Source organism: Grus americana, chromosome 3 (assembly GCF_028858705.1).
Source record: "Grus americana isolate bGruAme1 chromosome 3, bGruAme1.mat, whole genome shotgun sequence".
Classification (NCBI taxonomy): domain Eukaryota; kingdom Metazoa; phylum Chordata; class Aves; order Gruiformes; family Gruidae; genus Grus; species Grus americana.
The window spans coordinates 67,503,748-67,528,995 of NC_072854.1; the positions used below are offsets into that span (position 1 = coordinate 67,503,748).

The following is a 25,248-nucleotide window of genomic DNA, read 5'->3' on the forward strand; positions in this document are numbered from 1 at the left end:
GTAAAGAATCATAAAAGGAATGTACTCAATTACTTTTCTAACACTGTTTCCCAGTGCAGCCAAGGAAAGTCAAGTTAGGTCAAAATCAAAGACTTCTAAATCTCACTCCAATTTCTGCACAGCATTGCATGTACACAGGCAGGGGAGGGGAAGGTATTTTAGGTCACCGCATCTCTGCTCCCTGGCTGCTAATTCACACATTGTGGTACAATGGCACATCTTCCTGGCCTCTAACCTTTCTGCCAGGCTTATGAAAGAAACCCACTGTACACCAGCCAGTTTGTTCTCCCAAACCAAGGGAAATGCTCCGAAGCCAAACTGAACTGTGCGCCTCTGCAGTCATTCACATCTGGTCCGTCCACTACCTGCCCTCACAGAGACACCTCCCCTCCCATGGTCAGAGACGCAAGGTGTTCCTACAACAGTAGCTGCACACCTGCTGCACAACACACATTTCCCCTTCCTTCTGCATCAAAGTTGCTTCTGCCTTTGATACGTGCCCATTTAAATTTTTATTTTTCGAATGCTGAGCCTTATGTAAATGAGATTCAGGACTGTAAATGCAATGCTGAAGTTAGAAAACAGATCTATCACAAAATGCAGTATTTTCACCTCTTGCCACAGAATAAATGGTTATTTTAATCCCTGTTGCTCTCCTTAGAAACAACAAAAAATGAGGTTAATTAAAATAATATGGCAGCCACTTTCTAGTTGCAAATTCTAAAAACCAACCTTGAAGCAATTGCAAAAACACAAGCGTGGCTCATGCTACAAAGCATTTCATTCTCAATTATCATTCAATGCGATGAGTCATGCAAGTCCACCACTGCAATATGTGTGTCAGTAATTCAGTCCTGGGGATTCTGATTCTTCATTGTTATTTGTTCTGATACGCTACAGGCGTGCTATTACAGTCAAAAAAGGAGCTGTCTACCAAAAGAAGGTTTCAGTCAATCTCTTCAGCAATCATAAAAACATCACAAAAATACATCACTAGCATCCACCTTCATGACCCACTTAAAAACAGTCTCACGTTCTTGCCAAAAGCACAGTGCTGCCGCATTACCTCTTCCAGATTTTCACCTTAAAACTGAAATACAATGTACTGCTCTGCCCACAGCATATTGCTAATCATCCCCCAAATGGAAAGAATTTAGCTTCTGTATTTTCACCTCTTCCACTCTGTTCATTACAGCATTTCACACTTTATAATTGGATGCATACTAACATTGAAGCAGCAATGTATGTCAGAAAAGCAATAAACTTGACTTGTCACACTAGCTTTATCCCAGAGAAAAATATGTAGAGGTATAAATCACCATTTCCAGGAATAAGACAACACAATACAACCCTAGAATTGGTCAGTGAAACACACAGGCTCTTAAAGTTAAGTCAATCACATCCCTCTGGGCACACTCTGGACAACAAATGTAGATTTAATCAGACACATATACCAGCATCTGCTTGCAAAATTAGCATTTTTCATTGTGTAAGGTGGTTCACAGAAGAGACAAGGTTGTTGTTGGCTTGCTTTTTAACATGAGAATGGAAAAACAAAACAGGTACTATGCAAACAATAGCAGTAAGCAGTGCTGTTCAACATTTTCTTTCTTTTAAAGAATCTTTCAGACAGATTTAGAAGGAAAGGTGTTTTCTAAAGAAAAAATCTTGTTGTCCATTCAGCTATATACCTTTAACAACTAACAAATTCTGTATTACAGTTTCATTCCTACCAAAATCAGTAGGATTCTCCCATAAAAGGATAACTTTCAGTAAGCCTGGTAAAGAGTGTTGTATAACACATCACCTTGTAAGGATGAACTTTCATTTACACCGAGAAGATATTCCAGGAGGAAAATCTGATAGCAGCCACAGACTCATCACAGAAAGCTAGTTGCACTGAAGCCATTTCTCTTCCTCCTTCAGTACTACACATTTTTGCCCCCACCATACCAGTTTTGTAGCAGCATACAGAGAAATGAATTGGTTGTCGCTATTCTGGTCATTCACACATGTTCTGCTACCAGGAAGATTAGTTACAGAAACACAATTCTTTATTAATGACAACCTTGATCGAGCACTTTTTAAGTGCCCAAACAAAATAAAAAGGGAAAAAAAAAATCAAACAGAACATTTTCCTTTCATTTGAGTCTCTCTCATGCCAATCACTGTTAGATGAAAGGATGCGCAAACAGCACAGTTCAACCCACACAGCGTCAATGCAGTGACCCAGAAAGAGAATCTTATGGCCAACTGAGTAAACAAAGCACAACTAGCCAAAACCAAAGGGCAGCATGCACATCAGCATCTTCTCCACTTAACTGGCATATATTTAAACCTAGTCTCACATTTCCACATCCTGCAACAAGACTTCACATTCCCATGAACAGCACTTCCTCCATTGTTTCCAAGACACATATTATGCAAAAGGAGAAAAACAGGTGCCCAAGTTCACAGAAAAGTTAAAGAAGAAAATATGGAGAAATGCAAAGTGATGACTTTATCACACATTTCAAAAATAAAATGCAATTTGCAACTGAAAATTATACTGACAACTAGAGATGGGTCAAAACAAAACGCTGGATTCAAACATCATTCTTCTCTTTAGGAAAAGGTGGCTGTAATTTTTTGAATGAACCGGATTCAAATATACACATGAATCTCTCATCTGTAAATATAAAAGTCTATATAATTTACAATACACCCACACACCTGCATATAGACAAAGCGTATGAAGGCAATTATTTAAGACTGAATTTTTATTCCCTGCTCCCCTTTTTCCTTAAAAAGAGGAATGTTATTAATCTTAACACAAGAACCAAAACCACCCACCTCTAAATCTTTGGTCAGGGGTTATGTCAAAAGGGGAACATATATTGAGTCTAATGAATATGTAGCACAAAAGACAACAAAAGCCACACTGTATCTTTGGTTTTAATTTCAGAACATACATGTCATTCCACCCACTAACCTAAGAGCAAAGCTTTGATTTGGACAGATTCTTTTCAAAGAGCACATCCAAAAGCAGCCTAACTAAAAAGCAGAAACAAACTAGGTCCTCACAGCTGTCAGAGACGCTCCGTATGCTACTGGGCATCACCTGCACTTTCCATGAAGCATTATGCAGAGAAAGAGATAGGTGCCAGGAAGATGGTAAAGCACAACTGGAATATCAGCTTTTACCAACAGATTTATCCCTTACAAAACCTTTTCCATTTGTTTTTTTTTCTGAATGATTGTAGTCGGGAAAATGCCTTGCACTCTGAAGTTACAGTAATTTACTGCAAGGCATCTTAACATTTTTCTGGGAAGTCCCACTTGCTCCTTTTTCTAACAAAATTAGAAGTTTTTCTAGAGATGACAGCTATGCCCTGCCACAGACCATTCCTTTTTGCGGCTTCTGAAAAGCCGGCACTGAGCTCCTCTCCCACTCCCCTGCCTTTCCATTAGTCTTCCACGCCAGACTTTAGTACTGTGTAAAAGCAGTCAACCATCACAACTTTTAACTACCTTTACACACACTTATTGAATTTGCCTGGAAACTGGGAAATGCTGGGGAATGAAGGAAAAAACAGGCCAAGCCAAAACCAGACCCATTCCAGAGAGAACCTCCTCACCATCAGCCTCACATGCTTGAATTTACTAGGACTCCAACAGATCTCAATCACATTTAGATTAGTCCTGAGCCTCCTTCATACCGCCCTATAAAATTTCAAGTAGAAATACTACCCTCCCACCCCCCCCACCCCCCCACCCCAAAAAAAAAGAAGAAAAAAAGATTGCTGTTGTTTCCTTTAAAGTGTAACACACATTTTGCTTACCTCACTGTTGTGGCCCCTCAAATTGAAGTTGATTCTCTGAGGGGTGTTCCGGTCCCTCCTGCAATGGCTGGAAGTAAAAGTGACGCCTACAACTCCTCTGCCATTGCCTGTTGCCAACCAGCCTTCCTCATAGTACCGCCTCCTGCACACCGGTTTCTCCTTCTCACTTTTGGGGACTCTCCCTTTCCAGGAGAGGCAGAGGATGTTGGAATCGCTGCAAAGAACAGGCCCATGTTCCACTGCTGCATACATGCTTTTTAAATATTTTATTTTTTGACATAAGAAAGTAATATGTCTAGTGCACAAAATTTAAATCAATTTTTTTTTTTTATTGATAAGACTGACCTGGGATAGATCATTGAAAGGGAGGAGGATGGGGTCAGTGTTTATAAATATCCACCAAATGCATAGTGAAAAATTCCTCTATAAAAGATGATGGCAGTTGGCTAAGAAAAAGTAACACTTAAAAAAAAATTCAGGTTCATTTTTGTTTTTGAGTCTGTAGAGTGAGGGTGCACTTATCCTTTGGAGAAACAGCTACTTCATAAGAGGCGCTCAAGAAATGTTTAAGTCATCTTTTTGCTCAACTTGATATAATCTTTATACAGCCTGAGATTCCAGTTTAGCGTAATGCAATTCCAGAGACAAAGAGTTGCAAACGTGTAGGTTTCAAGTAACTTAAGGCTTTTAAGATTTCCTCCAGTCAGATTTTCTTCAAAAGTTCAGTTGCAGAAATTTAAACACACGCACATACATATATATGTATATATGACATTCATCTTTTCCACGCTGCCCTCTGGCATATCTTCTCCATCTGATGTATTTCTGCTGCTAAAGCTGAAAGAGATTGCATAAAGGGAAAAAAAAGGCACACAAACCGTGCGAAACAACAGACCCGAACTTGTGCAGGCACTGGTGTGCCAGGCCAGTTGGGAAATCCCTCTTGGTACTGAACCACTCGTTGGACTCAAAAGTTTTTGCAATCCAAAGCCAATCCAATTTTCATTGCAGCACTTTTTTTCCACCAGAGACCCAACACAGCCTGAACTGTTTATCACGCTATCTTGCCTGCTTTCCCACTTTTTGCTGCCACACACGAATAAAAAAGAAACCCCCTCTTCATTTATAGCAGAATCAAAAACGCCTTAAAGCTTTTAGCTTTCAAAGCAGATAAGCGTTTGCCTCAGGTGAACCATGAAGTTCTCTCTCTTCTGAAACAGGCTAAAATGTCAAGCTGTTTTTCCTTTACTTTTCCCTTCTTTCTGCTACAAGGAATCACAGACTTTCCATCCTACTGTAAAAAACAAATGCCAGAATTAAAGCACATCAAATAAGCACTCTTTCAAAATCTTCTAAAATTCAAGGAAGGAAGAAATATAATCATCTAAAAAAGAAAGAGAAGCAGCATTAAAAATCTGACTTCCTGGGTTCACTAGTTCTCTAGGTATTTTCCTTGCTTGTTTGATTGGATCTTTCCTTCTTGATGCTTGTCTACAGCACAGATTCATAGTTCCAGACACAACATTTGCAGCTGTACAAGAAGGAAACATATGAAGTATTCCAATTGTTTTATTTGAATAACATTTATGAGCTCAATTAATTAGTATTTATACCACACCAAGTGTAAAGAGGAAAAAGGAGAGGGAGAAAGAATATGCAAGTTTGATGACCTGGTTAACTCAAGAAGGATGACGAGGTTTGCTCAGTTCAATGTCCAGACTTGTCCCATAGTTCCTCAACTTATTTACTTCCAGTCATCATTATTCAATGTATGGTCACGATTTATTAGTCCATTCACAATCTATTGAGCCCGAAGCAGAACGTGCCAAAGACCATACATTATTCCTCTGTGATAACAAAATCAGTTTCCTCTACTGTCTGTATTCTTCTGTTTCCCTTGCAACTATTGATTTAGATTGTGGAGGTATTTATTAGGCTTTTTCTGTGCAGAGGGTGTTTTTTCTTCCTCTTCTTGCAAACTTTTTTCACCCGTGAAGACCATGTGGAAAGTTGAACACTACTGGCAGGTGTCTTTCCATGGGTTACTGATTCCTGTGCTGTAAAGGTGCTCCATCCGGTTTTCAAATTAATTTTCATCAATTGCAAAGCTTGCAGGAATATGCAAGAGTAAGTCTATGTGATGACAAAAACATGTGCGTTTTCATGTACATGCAGTGCACACACCAGCTCACTCAATCTGGTACTCAGAGCTGCATCTGCCTTTTCAGTTTAGCTGTGGTAATCTTGTAAGACGCCTGTCATTCAAAGCTTGAAATCCCTGGATTCTTCCAACTCTGCAAAATAGAGCACATATACACAGAGAAAAAAAGTGAATAAAATAAGCCACAAAACAACTTAAAGATGCAAGGACTACTGTTACAGTAATCAAAGCATTATGATTAAGGATTTTATATTTGAATCCTATAAAATATTTATATTATATATAGATACTTGCAATATTCAGACACACATCTACGTATTTCACACACACACAAATACGAACTACAAAATTTTCTTTTTTCACTTCCAAAGTTCCCAAAACTTTTCAGAATTGACACATATAACTAATGAAATGTATCCTGGAAGGATACATTAGGGGGAAAAAAAAGGAACTTTCTTTTGGCCGCAGTCACTGGAGCAAACTCTTAGACAAAGATTCCACAACTTTGGAGTGAGGGTAGGGAAGGGAGGTCTCGGTGACAGAGCAGACACAGAGTTAGACCCCAAGGCACATGAACAGAATCACAGAAAGGCTGAGGTTGGAAAGGACCTCTGGCATTACCTGGTCCAACCACCCTGCTGAGGCAGAGCCACCCAGAGCCAGTTGCCCAGGACTGTATCGAGGCAGCTTCTGAATCTCTCCGAGGATGGAGACTCCACAACCTCTCTGAGCAACCTGTCCCAGGTCACCCTCACAGAGAAAAAGTATTTTCTGATGCTCAGAGGGAACCTCCTGTGTTTCAGTTTGTGCCCATGACCTCTGGTCCTGCCACTGGGCACCACTGTAAAGAGCCTGGCTCCCTCATCTTCATTTCCTCCCATCAAACATTTATACACATTGAAAAGATCTCCCTGAGCCTTTTTTTCTCCAGGCTGAACAGTCTCAGCTCTCTCAGACTCTCCTCATATGAAAGATGCTCCAAGCCATGAAAGTACAGTGCTAAGCTTATCATTTTTAAAGGAGACCAAGAAGATTCCTCCAGGGCTTAAATTAATGCCTTAAAGAGATCTAAGGTACTCCAAAATTAAAGCTTAGAAGTTTGAATCAATACAGATGAATTTTAAAGACTACTCAAATCCTGCATAGGTCTCCATTTGAAAAAGGAGGAAAAAAAACCTACCCAAATTCACTTATATACAGAAGAATGTAAATAGAGTAGAAGAGACCAAGCAAAAGGCTGTCTAGCATATTCCAGAAGCTGTATCTGAGATGCCCACATACGCACAGTTACTGCATCTATACAGTTACTGCTAAAGAGAGTTCATTTAAATTAAGAATTGCATTCATTGCATTCATCAGAGCTGCAAAAATGGTCTTGTCTATGTTACGTACGGCACTGTACCAACCTCACATTTCAACTGAGTAACCACTTTTTTCAGTCTAGCACAGATGTACCAACTAGGATTTTTAAAAAAGAGAAAAAGATAAGAAAACAGATTTATAGATATAAAGGCAAGGTCATAAAGTAGTTTAGAACACTATTTGGCTAGCACACCTATGAGGAAGACTGTCCATGAGGTTTGGTAAGTCACTACCAGAACTTTTCAGAATTACAACTAACCAAAGATTTAAAAATAATGGCTGCTACCATTTTTTTTTTCATCATAGCATGACGAGGATATCAGAAATGTCACCTAGACTTACCAGATTTATGGTGCTTCTCAATTACAGTCCAAAGAAAGTTCATATAAAGGAAAATTCAGAAAAACTTTCAGAACATAGTGGTTTGAAGAAGAATTTCTTTCTGCGCTTATCCCATAAGCAAATTTGATTGTCAAGGATCAGTGCTATTATTTCCATACCCAAGAGGGTCCTCCTAACAAACATCTACATTCAAGAGTTGACATTTTATATTAGCGGCATGTGTATTATGATGCAATCCTTTACTAATTCTACAGAGAAACAAAAAAACCTGATTTGCTGAGAAAACAGAAGTCTCTGAAACATCAGTTAGAGCAGCATGAGTTAAGCATTAAACAGAGTTGTTTAAACTGTGCAAGAACCATGACTTTACAAGTGGATTTTAAAATACAGACTATTTTACATACAGTGGCTTTGCACAAATTCCGTATGCAATTTCTGTCCTTATTCACTGCATATAAAAGTAACAAGTTTGAGAAAAGGACTCTTCTGCATCTTGGCCAATAACCTTTTCTCACCTGAGTCCCATTTACTACCACTTTCAAGATCAGACAAACCAAAGGCTTCTCCCTCTTAAAAATATCCTAACTGCATTAGGAATGCTGGACAGGGAGAGATGAAAATCTAAAATAAGTACAAAAGGAATAAAATCAGTCATTATTCAAAACCTCTCTCTCAATACAATACACCCTATGAGAATATTTTACCTTTAAAACACTGAGGGTCAACACTTCCTTTATGCTTTATTTGTATTCAGTAGACAAGACAAAAAATACTTTTAAGACTGTAGTGTCAAACACTCAAAAGACAGGGTGAATTAAATTATATATATTATAAATTAAGATTTCATTCTTTCCATTCCCCTCTCCTTCATTTCCACCCATTGGTATTTCCTAAGAAATAACTTAAAGTGTTCAGATGCTAGTCTTCCCTCAAGAAAATCAGTAACTAATTTAGACGCACCCCCCCTTCTGCCATTACAGCAGTCCCACAGTTCTCCTTTCCACATGTTTAAAGCAAGCTTTTTGCCTTTTTCCCCCCACCGTGAAACACAAGGGTGTAATGGTTACTACCTCTATTGTAAAGCATGTGGAACAGCAGAGGATAAAAAGCATTATAGAAGAGCTAGGTGTTACTTGCACAATCTTACCACTAGTCTGAACTCAGCTTGGGCTCCCCATATAAAAAAACCTTAACCCTCCAGATGAAAGTCATCCAAACTAAAATTTCAATTGCAGATTTTTTATAATCAAACTTTATGCATTTTTTCTTTCAAAGCAGGGCAAGGGCTAATCATAGAAGTACTCTGGATTCTGAAAAAAATATTTATTTTTGCTGCTAAATTATTTCTAGCGCTAGGACACTAAGTATCAACAAATTGCAGTTACCTACTTTTACTCTCATTAAAGGGTAGCTGAAAATACCTTTGTTCTGGATTTTCCCTTTAACAAAGGGAGATGCTACTTGAACTCACCCTCTAATACTGTTTTGAGTCTAAGTCCAGTGATGTAAAATGTTTCTTAAGTACAGACACCTAGTGAGGCAAAAACATATTAGACCTGTGACACAGGAAAGAAGGATCCACAAGTATTTTATGTGATTTTGCTTTGAAAGCATAGCTCTTCTCGAATGCAAAACCAGCAACAAGTTGTTTCCACGTTATAGAAAGAAATTTAGGTATTAATTTTAAAAAATGAGCTTATTAACAGTGGCTCTCATATTTTAGCATCAATATTGAGCTCATCATTTTTATCTCCTAACTGTTTCCATTAACTTATATAAAGTATAAGTGTTAAGCCACAGTTGGACAACCAGAAAAATATTTGCTTGTTCTCATGCATTTTCATTGAGGTGTCTCTTTTGTTGACAGAAAGAAGTCATGCACAGCCAATGTACTGATACTGCAGCAAGCTCTTCAGTATTTTATGATTATTCAGAATCCCACTCCTCAAGGCTCCAGAGCAGAGTATCTGAAGGTGAGGATAAAAGAAGACTAGGAGGGGAAGGAAAGCAAGAGAAGGAAAATTCAGGTTAGTACATACTATTTCTAAATTACTATCTTTGAAAAATCAAATCAAACCAAAAAAGGACTCACAGCCTGCATTTTAAAGAGTATGACTGCCCGAACTTCTTATGGAAAAAAACATAGAGCTACAAGGTCTTTGAAAAGCCAGGCTACCAGATTTTTCAGCCTAACCAGATTTCCTTCCAGTCAAACTTGGATGAGGTCAAAGGAAACTGCACTTTTCCCTCCCTTTACAGTCTAAGGAGGGAAAAAATATACACTAGTATCCATGAAGATAACAAGATACTTGAAAAAAAAGCGAGACCACAAACATGCCTCTGTTCTGAAGGATCAAACCACAACTGGTTCTGCACAAGCTGAAGGCAGATGAGCCCACCAGCTATCAAATGGTGACTGTGGGAGTAACCTTCATGGCTACTGCTGAACACTATACTACAAAATTGGCACATTCTGTAATACAGCCACTATATTACAGGCTAAATAGTACAGTGATAAAAGCTGGCAAGATGATACATTTTGTTGTTTATTTAGTCCAACTTATAAAGTAACATACATTATTAAATAATCCTATCCAAAATGAAAGAAAATTATTTAACAAAATCAACTACTCAATTCCTAAAAGGCTGAAGTACGTACAAGAAAAGATAACTGGTTTGGAGGTAAAAGGATGTTTTTTCCATTAAAAAAGGGCAAATTGCATAGGGAGAAAATGTAATTTTTACCTGAATAAGTACTAGTTTTTCTCTTTCACTCATCTCTTCTAATTATCTTTGCTTTATTCACCTTCCATTGTGGTAAAAGTCATTGAGGTTAACACCTTTCTTTCATATTACACAATACAAAATTAATTTGGAGGATGTGACTCTAAACAAACACCAATAAGCTAACTAGCGGTTGTAAAAATGTTCTTCACTCCTAGAAAAAAAAGGAAGAGCAGAGAGGGAAAAAAAAAGCTAGAAGATGCTTGATTTTTGTTCTGTTTGTTCTTAAGTGGTTTTCTCTCCACCATGTTTGTCCTTGCATAATTCTAGAAGCTCTTCCCCTACTCGGGGACAGCTGCATGGCCTGGGCAAGACAGTTGTGCTAATCAGAGATGTAAAGAGATCTGTAACCCCAGCACAGCTGCACAGAAACAGACATGCAGCAAAGGTGTAATGCCGGGCAGTGCGATAATAACTGCCAGTCCATTAATACAGACACTGTCACGTCAGTTATATGCAGCTATATATTGTTAAGCAAATAAAACTGACAGAAAATGTATTTGTTGGCATACTGAGAGAAGTGAAGCTTGTATTAGTGGCTGTTCAGCAGACATTCACTGTGAATATTGACAAAATTTATTTCTATGCAATACTCTGACAAACTTACAACCATCTCCTCCACCAAATTACACTCTCAGAGAAGTGAAAATAAAAACCAGTAGTAGCTGGTTGGCATTTCTGATGTGCTGAATGACCCTCCTGGGCTCTTGTAATAGAGGAGAATGCAATATATGTATGTTTTATAATTTTTTTAAAATGCAAGACCTTTTTTCATGTATAGGTGTCGTGAAAAATAAGGGAAATATTTGTGTTATTTCTAGAACTATTATATATACTCCACTTTCAATGCTTGATGCTACACCATCAGATTAAATGGGAGTTAAATTTAAAAATGCAGTTAGGAAGAACAAGCAAGAAATAAATTTTAAAATGCCTTAAGGAAAAATATTTGCAAGAAAAACACTAAAGGTCCTTAAGCAAACTGTTAGAAGCTATTAATTGTGAGTAGCCAAATTTATACATATTCTCCAAAAGGTGGAGGCCTAAAGACATGAAATACAGCAAGTTGTTAAAAACCCTGCCTATGGACGAAGTGAGGTAAACAGTTATGCTCTTCACAGGGAAAAGAAGTTAGAAAAGATAAAAGCACCGCAGAACAGTCTCAGCCCCAAAACTAAGGATATTTGAGCTCAACAGAACCTACCAAAACATGCAAGAAAGAGAACACCTAACTTCAGTGTGGGTTTTTGTTTGGTTTTGGTTTGGTTTTTTTAAACACTTTCTTTAGCAACTATATACTTTAGGTGACTAAATATTATAACCACTTGTAAAAGAACTGCTGCAAGTCCCTTTTATCAGTTACTGGTCAAACATGCTCTTGGGAAATTTTTGAGTCAACTAATGCTAGATCCGTTATACTTATATGGCAGGGAAGCAAACCAGAAAAATAATTGAAGGCTAGACTTCACAATACAAAGCATTCAGCTACAAGACAAATGGAAAGTATTTCTGCTCCTGCAGCTCTGATCACTTCTTTCTCAATCTCTAGCGCAGCACACCATGCCCCTCACCTAAGCCAGGATGATCATTCAAGACACTACACTCCGAACTACATCAGAGAAACAATCCAATTAATTTCAGAAATGAAGATTCACAACAGCTTAACCAATACAAATCTGATTTGCCAGATTTAGCTGTGCTCTCAGCCTCCCTTGTGAAAAGCCATACTCCTCCAGCCTCTCCTAACACAAGCACCAGCACTCTTCCAATCATGCAGTTCAGGAAGCTGATCTTGCCAAAAACCTACCCTCCAAAAGCAGCAAGCGATCTTAAGGGAGCTTCCCTTAGTGAACTCACCATGCACATGCAGGAGCACTACTGCCAATGTAAGAAAGGGGGTGGAAGGCATGGCGCCACAGCAGCCTAGATTTCCATCGATTTCAACTGTGCTCAAAAGCTTTTTTTTTTTTTTAAGTTGAATCAATGCCAGACACAGTCCCGGCACAGCCCCACATTCAGCTGCACTGGCAAAATGAAAGTGGAGCTGTACAGCACAAGTGAGAAACAGAGGGGAGGAAGACTTGCAACTAGTATTGCCACTTGAAGGCTTTTGATGACAAATTTTGGGCACAGAGTGTTTCTGAACTCAAGGGTTTTCCTTCAGAAGGGAGGGAAGCAAAGTTTATCTCTTGAGGATGAATTTAAGATGGCTACCATGATGTCCTGGAGCCGAGGTTATCCATCAGCCATGAAATTATGCCTCATTTTCAAAGAAACTGAAGTGGGCTGAAATACTTCAGACAGATGTCAAAAGACCTGTTTCAGAAAATAAAAATGTACAAATAACACCTATCAGCCTTTTAAACAAATTCAAGATTTACACCACTGAAACAAGCATTCAAAATCTTTATACAGATTAAAAGAAATGTGAAGTGTGACCCTTCACTTACAAGCATGAATCCTCTCTCTCAAGAAAAGGCTGCAGTCCTCGCAGCACAGAGAACACTTACACAATGTACACTTCAGGGGACGTTACTGAAAAAGCGGTAACAACCGTGTCTCGTTAATGACATTCAAAGATCTTCAAGGGAGGGAGCCCAGCTCTTACCATCTCTTTTCCATTGAACCGACTGCACTGACCTTGCCTGTAATTACAGAGCAATTTCTTTCCCGTAGGAACGTTCTGCAGCCTGCAAACATCCCTCGAGCCTGCAGCAGTTCCAGTTAGTTCCTAATTATCTCCGATATCTGCCCACAGGCTCTTTGAATATTTTCTTATGAACATACACTGAAGTTTTGATATCCTCCCCCAAAATCCCAATACACCTTTGTATGTTGACACATGCACTGCAACACTGGAAACAAAAAAAGGAGGGGGAGATGACAGAAAATAACAGAAGCCACCAGTTTTTAAAATTCAGAAGAGCCTCATAAACAAGAATTATTTCTGTTGGACAGCAGGACATATTTCAGTCAGAAATCTGATAATCTCTGCAGAGCAGTTTGAGCGCGGCGTGTTGCAGCAGGGAAGGAGGCTGCGTCAGCCTGCAGGGAGGGAGCTCCTGGTGCTGCCTGCAAGCTGCATCCCAGGTGTGAAGTGGATTGTGGGTACGAGCTTCCCACTGCACAGCTCACCACAGGCTGCACTCCTACAGCTGTGAAGCAAGGCACTTCTCACACTGAAGCCCTTCAGCAAGTTGGACATTTATTTATTTAATATAAAAAGACGAGAGTTGCAGTTTTCAAAGAACTCGGGTTTCTCAGGCTTTGGGATCAAGAAGCAAACTCTAGTTTTGATTGTCCCTCAAACATGCCATAATGGAAGATTTCGGTCTGTGTTGAAGGACTCGCACCCAACTCACAACCACTGCTCAGAATTCTAGATGGAGAGGAGAGATAGTCCTGCCCTCACATAAGAGAGATGCAAAGCTAAGGAACCTGTCCCCTCTTGCTTCACGTTCCACAGTTTTTCCTCGAGGTTCTGGAAGGTTGTGCCAAGGTCTCTGGGTTAAAAGAATATAGTATCCTGACGACAGACAGACTCAGAGCAACCTTGACAAGCCACAATCACTGAACAGGCCCTTGTAAGAGTTGGGAGCTTTGAGTGAATGCTTGCAGCAAAGACTTCTGTACAGAAGTGAGTTGTTTCACTGGCAAGACTCAGAGGGCATGAGATTAGCTGCATACATATGCGCCCGGCTAACTGATGTTTCTTAGCTGCTCTGTCCGCATTAATGTGCCAAGGGTTGACTCATCACCTGCACAGACGCAGGCAAGGAGGCCAGCAAGAAGCAGGCAGCCTCTACACACAGTCATGCTCCTGTGGGTAAGCTGAAGCCAGGAAGGCAGATCTACACCTAGGTAAATTAGCACACAATCTTGTGTCTAATTATTTTTACTCTGTAGAGGTCTTCACAATGGTGAGTCTCTCTTCATCCTGGCCAGATGCTCCTGCTAGACATATGAAAGATACATAAAATATAAAATGTTGAAGTAGGGATAAGAAACAGCACTATGCTGTAGTTGCAAGCAGTTGCATTCTTCTTGCATGACAGTGTGACACTACAACCTTTCTAGTAAGAAGTCCATAATAGGTAAAAATTGTTGATTACAGAAGTATCCAGGGAAAGGCAGCTATCAAGGACTGTGTCTTCTATTTTCTTACATATGATACAAAAATACATGTTAAAATGGACTATAAATGAAAATAAACAGAAAAAGATTTTCGGAAACTCTGGAAAAGTATATTCAAGGAGCAACATGAGTTATTTTAAGTAAGAATTCCAAACATTTCACTTTAATGCTGTCAATGTAAAAAAGAGACTACTCAAATTTTGTTTAGAAAATTCATTTCTATAATCAACTAAAAATTTAGTTGAGATGCCAATTCTTCCCATTCAGCTTTATTGGTCTGCAAAGAACAAGCCTTTGAAAGGTTTAATTTTTGAAATACAATTTATTCATTTTATATTGTATTGATATATCTATTACTTAACACAGTAACATCCTAAGATAGCCAGACTTCGTGTAATTATTTTAATTCTGTACAACTACCAGATAGTGCTTGCTTCTAACTATAATCTCTATAAAGCTATGGAAAATGCTCTTCCATTGAACAAACATTCAAATTTCACCAAGAAAGTAAATAAATGTTGTAAATTCGTGGGGTTTTTAAAGTAAAAGTAATATTCTCACTACTTCCTAGCTAGTCCTATAATTATTTTTTTCCCCCAGGAAGTTATATAAATGCAGTAACTGTCAAATTTCTTGGACTCAATTATTTACCTTCCTCAACACAAAACTCTCAGTGCCTTCCAGCACCTTTACCTAAGCTATGCTTATAGGATGTTTTTTTGTAAAGCTGTTTCAGAATCTACAAAGCATGAAAATCAAAAGGGAAAATTCATCATCGCAGTTAAATCTATACCTTTTAGATAAATATTCACACAGAGCTAATGCATTCACATACGCACAAAGCTAAAGCTATCCACAACTAAACAGGAAAAAAAAAAAAAACCCAACCCACTGGTATTCTTTGTTTGGATTTTCTTCTTTCCCATTGCCAAATTTCACCGTACTGCCTTTCCCAAGGAGCACAAGGATCTTCAGATGAAGATGGTGAACTTTTCAAAACAGCCAGAGACGAGACTGACTCGACTGAAGAATGTCAGCTTTGTACATTTGCTACTTCATTTTGAAAACTTGGGAGTTGGGAAAGTAATATGATTGCATTTATTAGAAGATGTGCAATCTTCTGGCTGCTTCTGCTACATTTGACAAATATAGTTCATACTCCTGCACTCGTGCTTTGTTTATGCAAAGGTTGGGTTTTTTGGGTTGTGTTTGGGGTTTTTTTGTTTGTTTGTTCGGTTTGGTTTTGTTGTTGGTTTTTTTTTAACATAACTGTAAATTCCCTAGGATTCCATCAGAGAGAAGAGAGGCGAGAAAAGGCTCCAGGGAGACCTTATAGCAGCCTGCCAGTACCTAAAGGGGGCCTACAGGAAAGCTGGAGAGGGACTGGTTACAAGGACATGGAGTGATAGGACAAGGGGTGACGGCCTTAAGCTGAAGGAGGGTAGATTTAGATTCGCTATCAGAAAGAAATTCTTTACTGTGAGGGTGGTGAGGCACTGGAACAGGTTGCCCAGAGAAGTTGTGGATGCCCCATCCCTGGAAGGGTTCAAGGCCAGGCTGGATGGGGCTTTGGGCAACCTGGTCTAGTGGAGGGTGTCCCTGCCCATGGCAGGGGGGTTGGAACTGGATGGTCTTTAAGGTCCCTTCCAACCCAAACCATTCTGTAATTCTATGATTTTAGTCAAAAGTAACAATAAGAAAATAAAAGCAATCTGAGGTTATTTCATAAATAATATAATTTTGACCTGAAATTTTAAAGCTTACAGTCACTTTTTTCCTTCTATACCTAAAATGACTATATGTTTAGACAAACTTGGTTTAGTATAATTTTTTTTATTTATTTAATAAGTACTTCACAAAGTACCTCCACAGCTGTATAAAAGCCTAATATTTACTATATTAAGTGCTATGTCTATGTGAAGGGATGAAAAAGCAGAACAATCAGAGAAAAAAACACCTGGTAACATATAATCAACCTTGATAATTTCCTCTATAAAACTCAACATCTGTACTGCAGGTTCCTTTTCTGTATTGAAAAAGTCTGCTTGCAAACTGCTCAAGGAAAATTCTGCTGCTGCTTCTGGTAAGCAGCTTGGCAAGGTAACATCATAATCTTGCGGTGTCAGTGGTCCTCTTGAGCTTACAAAGTCTATTAAAATAAATTACATTAAAACATCTTTTTCAGGATTTCAATTCTATAGCTTAAGAGGATCAGTACATTCCAGTTTATTTTAGATTCAAGGAACATAAGACAGTATACTACATCAGTATCTAATGCTATCATGACACCTCAATACTTTCTCCATTAATTGTGTATTATGCACGGACCACACAGTAACAGGTCACTAGAAGAAAACTATATGCTTTCTTGTTATCTGTACTAGCTAGATTGCAATGAAATCAACACTTCAGCATCTGCTTGAAACAGTCATTACATTTCATCTGTAGTAAATGGATGCACAAAAAACATTACTTAGACAAAAAAGTAAAATATACAGTATTTCACAAAGCTGATACAAAGCTTCTGAAATTAACTCAAGAATGACATTTTAAGAAAATTCTAGCCCAATAACTAAAATGATATATTACTTTTCACTTACTGTTCTACTGAATGAAACAAAAACAGCTGATGAACAAAACACAACGTCAGAATACAAAAATTCTACTCCTAACTATTAAAAGAATGAAAAACCTAAATTAAATATGGGAAAATCTAGTTACTCAGTGATTCTAAAACCTCAAATAAAACCCGATACAGATGCTGACTTCACTGGATCACCAACCTACAAACTCTGTATTGGGCTGGTTGAATAAAATTTTTTAAGATATAAAACAAAAAAAGAAAAATCTGTTATACTTTGTATATAATACAAAGAATTATGTTTGCCTGAAATCATCCTATTTGTTTCTAAAAAGATATAAAACAAGACATTGCACGTAAATATCCTGTCTTGATTATAACCATAGACCATCACAGCAACAGCCGTAATACTGCCACTACTATTTCTCCTTGTGTCCATATCGTAATGTATTTCCCTCGTACAAGGGGATGTGTAATGTTTGTGCCACTGGTCAAAACAGAATATGGAAAGGCTGCTAGGATTACCTGGGAGAAGAAGGCTGAGTAGCTAACTCATAATGTTCCCAGGACGAGCATTTCAGTGCATTAATACAACTGCAAAGCCGTAAGAGAGAATAAGGAAATGGCATACACTTTTCAAAATCTGTTAAACATACTTTTAAATAACTGTAACAGGGACAGTGAATGTATAAATGTTCCACCATCATCTTGAAAAATGCAAACCCCCAAAGACACTTATCATATAGGAACAAACAATTTTACAAATTAATGCACCTGATATATTTGTAGTCTGTCAGTTATATTTTCTAAATATTCCCCACAGTGTCACTCCTACAGTAATCCATCCAAAATCTATCACTAAGAATGGGAATAAACAACATTTTACTGATGGATAACCACAAAAAACATGAAACAAATATTCCATCCTTTCCTGTCCAACCCTACTGGATGCAAAGTCATTAAGCAAGTAAAAGCCAAAAGGTCCCACACATGCATGTCATTTAAAGGGCCTGCTAACAAAACCAAATTTTCTTTCCCTTGCTCTCAAGAATGATCAAAGTATAGAACTAGGATGAAGAGCTCTCAAACTTCTTTCCTGTTTCCATCCATGTAGAGAGAGATATTCAACCCTTGGTATTCCAAGACAGCTACAAATTCTCTGCAATGCTTATCTGGTCCATTTAATTATCTTGCATATATTAATTTTTGTTATTTCTACCGGATATCAAGTAGGTAGAAGACAGTATTAACAAGATTCATGGATTTTTTTCCCCTTTAAGGGCAAAATATCATTAAAATGATAATACCAATCTATCAGATTTCTTTTTAGCTGCTTAACTACAATTAGCATCTGAAACAAAGTACTTTCTGAAGTCTTGCAATTGATGTAAGCAAAAAAGGCTAGAGCTCATACTATCACCTCATGTCTTACATTGATTAAAGCTTGAGAAGCCAAAGCTTACATCCAGAAAATGTTAAATTGATATTTCAGTTGACTTTTTATAAATGTAACTCACAAGTTTTAGTTTGCACTTGCATCTTTATAAATTTTCATTTCAGATGAAGAAATCATCTGACAGCAATATGAACAGTAAAATAAAGCAAAACACTGCTAGATTCTAGACAGATGTACTAGAGCAATGCAGAGCTGCAGGGATCTGATTATAGACAGTATCTTCTGCTGGGCAGTCTCCCACTGGGATGGGGAGCACATACAATGAGATGTTCTACAATAAAATAGTGTTTCTTATACAAAGCCTTACAGATGTTACAGGATTATTCCCTCTCAATGCTTCAACATTTTCACTTATCGAATTTTTAAGCAGAGCATAGCAAGGCATTTACAGTTTCTTAACATTCCCCATGCAATGTATTCTGTGGTTCTCGGATCTGTTGCTCTCTTTGCAATAGCCAAAAGCCAAGTACCGTACCCAGATCGGCCAGGGCTCTAATTGACTAAAAGCAAACCCAAGCCTATCTTCTGGAAGGCCACATGCAGTTGCAAACAAATTCAGGATACATGCAGGTCATCTGCTCTGCTCAATATTCGTTATTGTTTTGTTTGCTCTGAACCAGAGCTACAAATACTGATGCCTTATCAATTTTCAAAAGAAGCTTCTATAATTACATTGGTATGCCCTACAACACTACCAGGTTTCTCATAGCAACCCCTTCAATGATTCAAACAGCTAGTCCTGCTCTTACCACAAAATTAGTAATACTAGGAGAGCTTCATCATTCTTCAACAGAAGAGCTGATACGTGACTGGCAGAATTACCATTATCAATGGTAATCCAATGGCTTTACGACATCTTATCTATTGAGAAAAGAAATTTTATGGCAAAAGCAGTAAGTACATTCAGTACACAGGCAGGATTGCTTCTGTAAGATCTTTCTCACCACTTATGATGCCTTCAACACACACACACACACACACACAAAGTCTTTTTAGCAACCCTGTAAAATAGGTAAATATGAGTCCTGTTGTAACAGATGAGGAAACTGAAGGTACAGGCCTGCAAGACAAGCAAACTGTTCAAAGCAGCCTATGCCACAGAAAGACTTCCTAATCTCCACAACCCCTATGACCTACTCCAGTTTGCCTTCCTAGATCTCGTTGGCCCTCATCCCTCTGTCCACTGCTGGGTGCCTGCCTGACATCTCCTTGCAGACTGAGTTTCCTAGAACATCAGAAAATAAGTATTAAAACAGTAAGGAGTATTCTGTGGTCTTAGGGAGGTGGATCAACTCACTGAAGGGTCAGATGAGTGTCGGAGTTGAAGCAAAAGAGCAGGCAGGGCCCACAAGACTTAGGTGCAGAGACACCTTTCAGAAACAGAAAGATGTTAATGGGCTCAGCTGCACCATGGAAGTTCCCCATGGGACAGAGCTGGAGCATCCTCCTTAATACTGATGGGAAATATAGCATCAAAATAAGAAGGAAGAATTTACCATTACTGGCTTCCAGACTGTGCTACAATCCTATCACCTACTGAGTGTGGCTTATCTGACGTTTTCCTGTCCATTTCTGTCTTGCTTCAAAACTTACCTGTTTTGGATACACAGGAAAAGCCATAGCCAACATACTGCTTTTTGTTCTCTATTTGAAAATACCCATCAACATTTGGCAAAATGCATCTTGTGTGAAAATACTTCTCCTGCAGTTCACTGCAGGATAGATACTCAGGCCAGGTTAATTCAAAATTATTTACAGTAACCAAGAATAGTTACTATTTCAATCATCAAGCAAGGAAACTTGAATTAAATATATAATTTTAATTTCATTTTGCATTTCTACTCCTTTTCTGAACGAAAGCCTGTTACTAGATATTAACTGATGTTGAATTGCAAGTAAACATAGCTTATACCTCACATTTGATATCTTTTTGCTAACTGTAACACTGTAATATATTCACATTTAAGCAATTACATAATTTAAACACACATTTATCAGATTGATTATTTTTATATTTGATGTTAAAGAACGGTAAATGCGTCTTCTCATTTTCCGGACTAGATGTTCTCCAAACTGCCACGTATGCACCGCTGACACACAATACATGCATACGTTACGCTGCAAGTACACAAGGTACTCTGAAGTGGTGTAAGACCCAGCCTAGAACGTGAAGTTACCACTACCAACAGTCAAATCCAATGTTGCTGGGGAAAGCAAAAAAAAGGTTGCAATATATTAAAGGTTTACATTTTAGGATTATCTTCCCAACTTACAACTGTGTCAAGTTAACTGCTAAGGAAACTATAATTCCATCTGAACAAATTCAAGTTTTACAAGATTTAGAGATTGTTCCTAATAAAATAAAACTACACTAGATGTTCTGGATTCATATGCCTCTATTAATCAAGTTTTTCATTGAAAACTAATTTTTTTTTTTTTTTAATCAAAGGAAGCATCTTTAGCTAGTGAACTGAGGTGACTTTCTGGATACTACATCATTACATCAATATAAACAGTTTATCCAAACATCACATTTCATTTTTATTACATTTTGCAAGAGGAAAACAATCTTTTTCAGTTTCTCCTTTAAAAAAATAAATAATTGACATAAACTATACTGAAATAAACACACAATTTTCTGTCTATGCCTACTGAAGAAAAATCTGTTGCAAGCTGATCTGCCTCTTCAGCAAACTGAATCCAGTTATTTACCCAGCAATTTCCCTCATTTCAGTGATCTGATGTACTTAAAAACTTCAGCAAAAAATATTTAAGCAATACATACATTATTTACTAGCAAAGCTATTTTGTTTAAATTTGACACTTATGGTAAAGGCTAAATTTACTACAGTAGACTTAGACCAAAGGTTCCCCTAAAAAATAATATCTTTTTATACCCATTTTTAGCTACCTTGTAAATGCTCTCTAACATATTGTAGTAAAAAAAGACTTTTGGCTATTGTCAGAAACGCTCCTCCTCCATTACAGACCCATGTCTGCGCTTCCATCACAACACAAAAAGGTCCTGAATCTCAGTTTAAAAGCTAACAAGGAAGATAAGGCTGAGCTAAAAAGCCAAACTCTAAAGAAAATTGCATGAGGTACAGGCACACATTCTCTTCTAATCATTCAGCAGTGGACTGGTGATAGTCTCTAGCAGGTACTGCAGGAGAAGACATATCAAACTGTCACAGCCAGACTTTGACACATTTTGCCTGCTAAGGCCCTTTAGACATACTAGTTTTATTTCTTCAAAACTTCAGGAAAAGATAGAGTCTTCATAACTCAAATCTCAACATACACAAGCTTTCGGATGAATAAATATGGCATCAACAATGCACGTCGGGTTCGTAATAGCGGAACTATGCAGAAATTAGTATTTCTACTTCCCCCCCATTCAAAGCCATCTACGTACGCACACATGAGAAGAAAAATTGTAATGGTTATTTGCCAAACCCTGCAGTGTCATACGGCAGCAGTAGGTCAATCTTTAGAAGACGGCTCTGACCTGATCAGTGACTGATCTGCTCCCTTCCAGCTGAGACATCAGGTCATGACAAACATTATCCCAGTCACACAGCTAATGACAGAGCTGGAAGAAATCCCCTCTAAGAGGAAAGCGGAGACACAAGGAGCAAGTTGCCTTCTCGGAAAATGGGGTGAATTAAGGTCGTACTGAGAACAGGCAGGTGGTTCACATAGTAAAAAGAGCACTAGATTAACATGTGGAATTCATGCAGGTTTATTTTGAAGCATGATGCTAAACCTCTTGGGCAAAAGGCCCGAATGAGACTATGCTATCAATTTCTTGGGCTGAGGAAACAGGCCAACAGCCTGTACATACATACTACAGGGCATCATCTGCCATCCAGTAGAAGGGATGTTTAATTAGCTTAGCAGGGATATGGCGGGGAAGGGGTGGGGGGGGGGTGGGGGGGAAGAATCTCTGTCTGTCAGTCTAGGAACAGCATTTGCAAGACACTTCCACACTCAAAAAAAGAAATTACAACAAAACCTAAGTTATTGAAGCATTTTTATTAGCATGCCAATGAAAAGCTAAATCATTTGACATGAGAAATGACATGTTCATAAAATCTACTAAGCAAGACAATCCTGTCTCAATAAATTAGACATTTTAAGTTCACATAGGGAGATAGGAGTGTGTTACTAGAAAAACAATATACAATCAGCAATTAAGCAAGAGAGACATAAAATGCTGATGAAAAAATTAAGATGGCAGTGATTCCTTTCTTATTATTCCCATACAGACCCAACTGATAGACGTGTACAACAGGTGTTTGCCTTTAAAAAAAAAAACAAACAAATACAGATGGCAAACTCCTGAGAGGAGCAAGTGTGTTATCCTCATGCTAGATTCTTTCCAGACACATTTTTGGCTATTACTGTAATCATATACCATGACTGGGGCTGGGGAAACAGGACAGGACAAACAAAAATACCTCTTTGACAAGCAACATGCCTGTCTCAACCCAAAACCTGTGTACAATACCAATGCCTCCAGTTCATTTTTGTTTCTGTACGATGCAAACACTCACCAAAAAACAGCAGTGGAAAGCAGGAAGCAACCTTTCCAACTAATGAAAGCCTAGGTTCAGCAAAATACATCTTCATACACTCAAGCTATGAACACACTATGATACCCTGCTGATTTTGGGCATAAAACACAAAGAGCCAGGGCATTTGACTGAAGGATGTAATGACTATACTACATAAAATCAATTTCTATGATACTAAGGATCTAACAAGCCAATGACAACAAACATTTCTAGCTGAGAAAGCAAGCTGCTGTGTGGCAGCATTTTCAGGCTTTCCACTGACATCATGCTAAGAAAGAGGTAATTGTCCCAAGGCAGATTTAGACTTATCACTAGCATGAGGGAATGTCTTGTTTGTAATTAGTCTGATCAGTAAAGACTTCAGAATTTAAAGTAAAAAAAAAAATAAATAAATAAAAAATCATCAAACACAGAGCAAACAAACCTACTCCAGGAAAAATCTACGGTTTTGCCCACTCTGTTTGTAAACATCAGAAAAATTCTGCAGAAGATACTCCATGTGAATGGGTACTAGGACAAATAACTCACAATTTGAAGTATCATGTTTCTTAAGTCTTTGATCTTTCAAACAGTAGAGAGTACAGGACATGCCTGTATTAAGTCTGAAAACCTTGAGGTATAAGAAGAGAGATCATGGCTTTCAGAGCAGTGGCTATACATCAGTTTTTTGTCTGAATAGTGTTTTGACCAGAGTTCTGGGCCTGAAATTTTCTGAAACACTGAACAAAAGGTCTTTGGCTGTCAGTTCACAGCAAGTGTGCTGCAAAGTGCACTAGATGTCCTAATGTTGCCAAATAAGCTGTGCACTTCTGAGAGTTTTACTCAGTTTGGAAATCAGCATCTCCCACAACTTTTCCCTCCCTGCTATCACCTATTCATGCTTTAAAATAGATGGCTTTGAAACATCCTGCGAGAAAAGCGTGAAAGAGAAGGCTTGACTACTATGGTACAGGCCACCTAACAAACATCAGTCTAGAGAGCAAAAACCTTAACAGTCTCACTTTGAGGAACTATGCACAGTATTGACTGCATAGCCACAGGCGCTTGTCCTGAAAGAAAAACTCAAAAATGCAGATGGACAAGGCAAGAAACATGACAGTGTTATCATCTTTTGACAAATTTAAATCCCTGAGAGATCCCTGAATTTACTCAGCTACTCAAAGAAAGCAAGCAAACCTCTGAAGACAGAGAATAAGTCTCTCAAACAGAAAGGAAAAAAGATAGGTAAATGAGACAGAGGTGGTGAGACACCCAGAGAAGCCTCACACCACAACTTGAGAAACTTAGCAAAGAAAATTATCATGAAAGAATGCAATTTGGTTCATCGCTTTTTTCATGGCATGTTTTGTTTGTTCAGTTAAATTTCTGAATAAACGTCTGCACCAGAACACTGATAAGCCTCAAAATGAGAAGCAAGGACCTTCTTGCCTTTTCTTACCCCTCTCTGTGACCTAAGGAATTTTATCTTTGCCTCTCTGACTTGAAGTACTATTCTCTTCTTCACAAGGTCTCTACCTATACCTAGATGCAGGAAAAAAAACCAGGCCTATTAACAGTTGCCTACATGAGAGAACCAGCTTCATACCTGTATCATGAATTTAAGTCTACCAACAATAGAAAATTCCATAATTACTTTCTCTGAAAAGAACACTGCTTTAGTTTAACCTAAGCACCCAACTTCACATATAATGCAAAGGCAGTGCTGTGCAGAAGTTTAGGCTACACAACCTTAATGTTTAATTCTTGTCTTAGCAAATCTATGACATGGATAAATTGTATTTTGCATATCATATACTACACTGTTCAAACATAAATGTGGGGCATAACAGCTGAGTAAGTATTAAAGAAAATTATTATAGGGATTAGGAGTCTGTCCTCCAGAAACAATCCCAAACAGGTAGGATGAGACTTTTCAACAAAAGAGCATCCCTGCTCTAGTAAATACAGACATTGTGAAAATTAAAACTCCCACAATGTTACTCAAAAATCTGCGGCCAAAAAGCATCTCTATGGATAAATCTGAATAGCAT

General features: G+C 38.2%; 1 protein-coding gene across 6 annotated transcripts in view; it reads right to left on the reverse strand.

Moving 5' to 3' along the window:
• Positions 1-25,248, reverse strand: part of TULP4 (TUB like protein 4) — a 176,639-nt gene that overhangs the window by 129,415 nt on the left and 21,976 nt on the right. For 3 of the 6 annotated variants that reach the window (XM_054819130.1, XM_054819132.1, XM_054819131.1), the window contains exon 2: positions 3,822-6,115. In XM_054819130.1, the coding sequence (XP_054675105.1) occupies positions 3,822-4,073 (252 nt within the window). In that variant the 5' untranslated portion in view covers positions 4,074-6,115. Of the gene's footprint in view, positions 1-3,821; positions 6,116-9,157; positions 9,218-12,327; positions 12,519-12,684; positions 12,780-25,248 lie in introns of those variants that run through there. The other 3 variants (XM_054819133.1, XM_054819136.1, XM_054819134.1) reach the window with 3 other exon arrangements.